Source organism: Arachis ipaensis, chromosome B10 (genome assembly GCF_059453495.1).
Source record: "Arachis ipaensis isolate K30076 ecotype BB chromosome B10, ASM5945349v1, whole genome shotgun sequence".
Classification (NCBI taxonomy): domain Eukaryota; kingdom Viridiplantae; phylum Streptophyta; class Magnoliopsida; order Fabales; family Fabaceae; genus Arachis; species Arachis ipaensis.
In genome coordinates, this window is record NC_142435.1 from 114909905 (window position 1) to 114917758 (window position 7854).

Below are 7854 nucleotides of genomic sequence, written 5' to 3' on the forward strand. Positions count from 1 at the left end.
ATTAGAAAAACTCTTGGCAAGGTAAGAGAACTCGAAATCCCATCCTAGTTATCCTTATCAGGTGTGATGAGAATTATTTATTGCTCCCACTTAGTTAACCCTTACTAAATAAAGGAAAGTCAAGTGGACTAATTAACTTGATTCCTCAAGTCCTAGTCAACTCCTATGGAAAGACTAGCTTTAGAGGGATCCAAATTAATCAGCAATTCGCAATTTTCAATCAACTGCTGAGTTTGACAACTCAAGTGTCACCAATTACTCAACCAGAGCAAAGGGAGAAAAATATAAATTATTTATATCATAAATAGAAGAAAACAATCATAAATCTGAAATACCTCAAATAGCATTTAAACATAAATTCAAATCTAACATGGGAAGGTTCATAAGCCAATTTGGCAACATAAGTAATTAACAAGTAAAAGCATTAGAGTTAATAAAAGTAGAAGAGAAACTAAAATAAAGGAACATTGAACCTGAAATTGAGGAGAAATAATCTTAAAGTTAAGAGAAATCCTAAATCCTAAAACCTAAGAGAGAGGAGAGAGCCTCTCTCTCTAGAAAACTACATCTAAAAACCTAAAATTGTGAATTATGAATGTTGTTTCAATTATGTCTTGAGTCTCTGCAAGTTCCCTGGCTTTATTCTGTGTTTCTGGGCCGAAAACTGGGTCAAAACGCGGCCCGAAATCGCCCCCAGCGTTTTCTGTTAATTCTGCAGATCGCGCAGGTCACGCGTACGCATCGTCCACGCGTGCGCGTCATTCAAAAATTTTTCTTGTCACGCGTATGCGTCGTCCACGTGTTCACGTCATTTGTGCAGACTCCAATCCACGCGTACGCGTCAGGCACGCGCACGCATCGCTGCAATTTTTTCCATTCCGCACGCTCGCGTGAGCCATGCGCGCGCGTCGGTATTCGCTGGTCATCTCCTTAGTTTCTTGTGTTCCTTCCATTTTTGCAAGCTTCCTCTCCATTTTCTAAGCCATTCCTGCCTTATAAAGCCTGAAACACTTAACACACGGATCATGACATCAAATGGTATAAAGGAGAATTAAAATATACTAATTAAAGTTCTTTAGGAAGCAAGTTTTCAATCATAAAATAATACTAGGAAGAAAAATGTAAATCATGCAATTAGTATGAATAAGTGGGTGAAGACTTGGTGAAACCACTCAATAAAACACAAGATAAACCATAAAATAGTGGTTTATCAAGTTGCACCTCTCGTTTCATACGTACGTGACCTCTGACAGCCATTTTAATGGAGGACAATTCCATTGAACCGAGTTGTCTCGCACCAGATTCTTTCACCAACGACATTACCACGCATTCAATCGACAACCTGCTCAAGTCGTTCGACGGGGAAAGTGAACAGTCGGACAAGGTAACCAATGTATGTTGTTTCTTTCGGATGTATGTTTATTTACATATAAATTAGATGGTTATTAAAATATCAACATTCTTAACCCATGATGATATTTTGTTACAAAAGGTAAAATTTGGATGGTGTAATATATAAGTGGATGATCCCGTAAAAAAATTAGTTTCAATTTTTTCTATTTATAAAGAATTACATTTTTAGAATTGTGGGATGTCATAATACAATGTACTGGTTAGTTGTTATTACTTACTAGCTACAGCTTGGTTTCTTGTTAGGTTTTTATAACTTGTTACAATGAACTATTGTTCAAGTCCTAAAGAAGATGAAGATGGAAAATTATTTACTGGAGATGATAAATTGTTACATTACCTTTTTAATAGGTTACCCTGAGACATTTTCAATATATGTTTAGTGTTAAATGAGAAAAATTTTCCCATGGTTGCGACTAGAATGTGAAGAATCCCCATCTGTATGCTCCCATTCCATGCATGCACTAACAAATATGGATAAATATGTAAGAAAATTATAGGAGCTAATAACAAGACTTTTCACAGCATAGTAGAAGACTCACTTTTAGTTTGTGTAGTTATATTTTATATGTGGTGGACTTATGCATTCTCTATATAAATAATTAATATAAAACTAACTAGTTAGGTGCCACTTTGTATGAGTATAGTCTCATTGTTCTGCTTTCGTTTAATTCATGTATATTAATAAATTTTAGTATCATATTTTTAGAAAGAGTATTAATAAAATCTATTTAGTTGATATTTTACTATAGTATCTATTTACTTTGTGTATGTTTGATTGTAGGCTATAGAATGTATGGAAATTACTGAGTTTGGATGTGATGACACGGATCTTGTTGATGAGGTTTGGACTCTAGTTTGTTGTTATTTTTTCGTTAACTGCATGTTTGAATTGACCATTAATCGTCGTGTTCATCAAATGATGTCTATTTTGAACTGATTCCCAGTTACCGAATCATAGTTGCCTTGCTAAAGACGAAATACCAAGAGTTGGGATGCGGTTTGAGCATTTGAAGCTGGCCCAGGATTTTTATGCGAGCTATGCAAAGAAAGTTGGCTTCATAAGTAAGATACGGGCCACTAACTTTGACAGGATGACAAATCAACCGATCAACCAATCTATCCATTACAATCAGGAGGGTTTCTGCGGGTCTCGTGTCAAAGCACCCACACGGAAGAACATGATTGCAGCTGTAGGGTGCAGAGCAAGAATATATGCAAAGTTTGACAGGGAAAAGCAAGATTGGGTCTTGTTGAAGGTTGAACTAAATCACTTGCACCCGTGTTCAACTAAGAAGGCGGTGCACTACCACGAGAACAGGGAGTTGACAATGCATGCGAAGTGCATCATTGAGGTTAATGATGAGGCGAGCATTTGACCCAACAAGACCTTTCTAGCATTAGCCAATAAAGTTGGTGGGCCTTCGAACTTGGGCTTCTCAGGGAAGGACGTCAGGAATTACATTTCATCAAGTCTCCGATCCACAAATGTCAATGCAGATGTCAAGGAGATGCTGAATTACTTCTTGCGAATGAAGGAGTTAAATCCGAACTTCTTTTACGCAGTGAATGTGGATGACGATTATAAGTTTACGAGTGCAGTTTGGGTGGATGCAAGGTGTAGAGTGTCTTATGAATACTATGGAGACGTGGTCTCATTTGATACCACATACAGCACGAACCGGTAAATGTATTTACATTCACGTTATCTAATTATTTTATTATTTTTTATTAGTTGGATGTTCCTAAATATGGTTGTTCTTCCTTTAGGCATGGATTGCCGTTCGTTGCTTTCATTGGTGTGAACCACCATGGTAAGTTTACTTTGCTAGGTTGTGCTCTGCTAGGCAGCAAGGAGATCCCGAGTTTTGAGTGAGTGTTCACACAATGACTGAAGTGCATGGGAACTGCACCGAAGGGCATCATCACAGACCAATGCAAGTCTATGTTTGGTGCAATTAAGAAGGTCCTCCCTAATACACGACATCGTTGATCTATATGGCATATAACAAAAAAGATACAGAATAAGCTTGGAGGTTATGCTAGGTTCAGAGAGTTGAATGCTGAGTTGAATCACATTATATGGAACTCTCGGTCGGTTGAGGATTTCGAGGATCATTGGGCTGAGTTCATTGATGAGTTCAACTTACATCACAACAGATGGCTATCAGGTTTGTGTCTTTTTAGTAAAACCATGCGTCGTAAGTGCTTAGATGTTGTTGTGTTCTTGTATTCTATTCTAAAAATATGTTCTTATGTATGGTTTTGCTTTTGGTGGGTTTGTTTGCTTTTTAGATCTGTTTGAGAACCGACACATGTGGGTGCCAATCTTTTTCAAGGGTCAATTCTGGGCTTCCATGAGGAGTACGTAGAGGAGTGAGGGTATGCATTCATTCTTTAGTGGATTCTTAAATTGCAGGACTAGTTTGGTCGTGCAAGGAACGAAGGAGCAAAAGGAACTGGAGGATGATGCTACAGACTCGAGAGGTCTAATCCCATGTGCAACTAGATCAGTCATCGAGAGACAATTTCAACAAGAGTACACCAACGATATGTTTAGGGATGTCCAAACGGAGTTTGCAAAGAAAGCTGATTGCACTATTCGTGTTATGTATGAACAGGGTGACTCGGCTTCGATAAAGATGGAAGAGGAAATACTAGTCTATGAGACGACCCGGCATGTTACGTACGACATCCATTTTGACCATTCGACCCACGCGGTTCGATGTGATTGCAACTTGTTCGAGAGTGCAGGTATATTATGTTGCCACTATCTTGTAGTACTTTCATCTTACAAAGTGAATGAGGTGCCTTCCTGCTATGTTCTACCTCGTTGGAGCAAGAACATAAAGCACAAGCCCACCTACATTAAGAGTAGCCACGACATTAGACGTTCAGATGAAAGCCACAACATATTCAGAGGGTTGTGTGCACATTTCTACAATGTTGCGCAGGAATTCGTGGATTGTGATGACGAAGCAGACATGTTGCATGCTGCTCTGGATGATGCAAGGGCCAAGCTAGTAGATTACCGTGCCATGATGCAGAATAAGACCGTCGCTATTGCACACAATAGCATTGCCACAGACACGTCAATCGTGCTGGGCACAAAGAACATCCAGGCCCCATCAAAGGTAACCACAAAGGGTCGTCCAAAAGGTAAAAGGCTCGGATATGAGTTGGATAAATCGATCAAAAAATCCATGCAGAGAAAGTGGAAGAGTTTAGGCAAGGTATGTACAGGAATTAAATTTAAACTTCACATTTACTACGGTTTTTATTATGTCGATAGTGACTTGTTTTTGTTTGAGTTTGTTTCTTTCAGGATAATTGGTGCGCAGAAATTGTGATTACACTTTGATTATGTAAAATTCATCGCTCTTTCTTTCCCTGGTAATGGCGCCAAGAACATGATGCCAATACCATGGTTCACAACTTCGCACAACTCACCAGCAAGTGCACTGGGTCGTCCAAGTAATACCTTACGTGAGTAAGGGTCGAATCCCACGGAGATTGTTGGTACGAAGCAAGCTGTGGTCATCTTGTAAATCTCAGTCAGGCGGATATCAAATGGTTATGGAGTTTTCGAAAATAATATAATAAAATAGGGATAGAAATACTTATGTAAATCATTGGTGAGAATTTCAGATAAGCGAATGGAGATGCTTTCGTTCCTCTGAACCTCTGCTTTCCTGCTGTCTTCATCCAATCAGTCTTACTCCTTTCCATGGCTGGCTTTATGTGATACATCACCATTGTCAATGGCTACTTTCGGTCTTCTCTCGGGAAAATGATCCAAATGCCCTGTCACGGCACGGCTAATCGTTTGGAGGCATCACCCTTGTCAATGGCTTCATCTTATCCTCTCAGTGAAAATGGTCAACGCACCCTGTCACGGCACGGCCATTCATCTGTCGGTTCTCGATCATGCTGGAATAGGATTTACTATCCTTTTGCGTCTGTCACTAACGCCCAGCAATCGCGAGTTTGGAGCTCGTCACAGTCATTCATTCATTGAATCCTACTCGGAATACCACAGACAAGGTTTAGACTTTCCGGATTCTCTTGAATGCTGCCATCATTCTAGCTTACACCACGAAGATTCTGATTAAGAGATCTAAGAGATACTCATTCAGTCGAAGGTAGAACGGAAGTGGTTGTCAGGCACGCGTTCATAGGGAATGATGATGATTGTCACGTTCATCACATTCAGGTTGAAGAGCGAATGAATATCTTAGAAGCGAAACAAGATGAATTGAATAGAAAACAGTAGTACTTTGCATTAATCTTTGAGGAACAGCAGAGCTCCACACCTTAATCTATGGAGTGTAGAAACTCTACCGTTAAAAATACATAAGTGATAGTCCAGGCATGGCCGAGAGGCCAGCCCTCAAACGTGATCTAAGATAGCATACAACTGATCAAAGATGCCTAATACAATAGTAAAAGGTCCTATTTATAATAAACTAGCTACTAGGGTTTACAGAAGTAAGTAATTGATGCATAAATCCACTTCCGGGGCCCACTTGGTGTGTGCTTGGGCTGAGCTTTAACTTTCCACGTGCAGAGGCCATTTGTGGAGTTGGACGCCAGGTTTTGATCCATTTCTGGCGTTCAACTCTGGTTTTTGATCCCTTTCTGGCGCTGAACTCCAGAATTGGGCAGAGAGCTGGCGTTGAATGCCAGTTTGCGTCGTCTATTCTTGGCCAAAGTATGGACTATTATATATTGCTGGAAAGCCCTGGATGTCTACTTTCCAACGCAATTGGAAGCGCGCCATTTTGAGTTCTGTAGCTCCAGAAAATCAACTTTGAGTGCAGGGAGGTCAGAATCCAACAGGATCAGCAGTCCTTCTTCAACCTCTGAATCTGATTTTTGCTCAAGTCCCTCAATTTCAGCCAGAAAATATCTGAAATCACAGAAAAACACCCAAACTCATAGTAAAGTCCAGAAATGTGAATTTAACATAAAAACTAATGAAAACATCCCTAAAAGTAACTAGATTCTACTAAAAACATACTAAAAATAATGCCAAAAAGCGTATAAATTATCCGCTCATCAATAATCGTGTAGAATCTACTGGAAATCAAGATTTGGATGATTCCGCTCAGCAGATTGCTAAGCAAGGAGTTGGTAGATTCATGTCCCTGTTAAACTCTTTCGACAATACCTAGAGTCTTTAGGATACAGAATCCATTATGTTATATTAGAGGTCCCTTTTGTTAGGTGTTACAACTCAATATGTATGTTTCATGGTTATTTTTTTGTTTGGGTTGTCTATGGTCAAAAAATTATGAAACTGGTATTCCGTGGCCTTAGCTTCTTGCTACTCACGTGGCCGGCGTGTTTATATTTTTGTTGATATGGTTTGACTGGTTGTAGAATAATGTCTGGATGAATACATGCCGTATAATCTGAATGGTTACTTGTAATATAATTGGGATTTTGTGTGTGATCAATTATGAGTGGCATGGCCTGGATGTTCGATTTAATATAGTCATGGATGGTTATTTTTATGGTGTTTGGATGGTTACTTCTTATAGGATAAGCATGGTGTCTGTGATTATTTACATGTAGTATAATATTGATGATCGCTTCAGTAGGTTATTGGATGGTTATTTCTATTGGTGTCCAGATGGTTATTTTTAAGAGGATTAGGAATTGTGTTATCAGTTACAAGAATTATAATGCGGATGTTCGCTTCAGTAGGTTAGTGGATGGTTATTTCTATTGGTGCCCAGATAGTTATTATTAAGAGAATTAGAAAATGTGTTGTTACAAGAATTATAATGCGGATGTTTGCTTCAGTAGGTTAGTGGATAGTTATTTCTATTGGTGCCAAGATGATTTTTTTTAAAAGGATTAGGAATTGTCTGTTATTAGTTACAAGAATTTTAATGCGGATGTTCGCTTTAGTAGGTTAGTGGATGGTTATTTCTATTAAACCCGGATAGTTATTTCTAATAGAATAGGGAATTGTGTGTTATTAGCTCCAAGTAGTACAAGGTGGATGTTCGATTTAATAGAGGAGCAGATGGTTATTTCCATTATTTGTTGTGATTCAACATGTGTGTGGATGCATACTCTTATTACCTGTGTTATTCTTTACTATTAGCTTTTAGGCAGCCTTAACTACATGCAAGAAAATCATATGATTTGCAAAAGAAATAAACCATAGAAATGGAATTTGCCAAGAAAATCTAGGAAGTCTGTTGTAACAAAACTCCAAACCATAGACATAAAAAGAAGCCGTCAAGAATTGAATGTAGGGTTTGAAAAATAAGTACAACTATTGCTTTCTCCCTTTCCAGTTCTTCCTTACAGCAAATTCTCCCACTCATTTCATCAATGTCCTTGTGCTTGGTGCTATGAAGGGTGATTTAACCACCTTTTTCTTGTTTCTTTGACGGTTGCAGCGTACACATCCATCATTTTGCTCCAACA

General features: G+C 38.8%; 2 protein-coding genes across 2 annotated transcripts; both read left to right on the plus strand.

Moving 5' to 3' along the window:
• Positions 1-1261: 1261 nt before the first annotated feature.
• Positions 1262-2789, plus strand: LOC148581384 (protein FAR1-RELATED SEQUENCE 5-like). The gene is made up of 3 exons (XM_088492360.1): positions 1262-1384; positions 2195-2254; positions 2358-2789. The coding sequence occupies exons 1-3, from the start codon at positions 1262-1264 to the stop codon at positions 2787-2789; spliced, it is 615 nt and encodes a 204-aa protein (XP_088348486.1).
• A 153-nt stretch (positions 2790-2942) lies between these two features.
• On the plus strand, positions 2943-4760 carry LOC148581385 (protein FAR1-RELATED SEQUENCE 7-like). Its single transcript, XM_088492361.1, has 3 exons — positions 2943-3094; positions 3830-4643; positions 4752-4760. Exons 1-3 carry the CDS (start codon positions 2943-2945, stop codon positions 4758-4760), a joined length of 975 nt encoding a protein of 324 aa, XP_088348487.1.
• The last annotated feature ends 3094 nt before the right edge of the window (positions 4761-7854 follow it).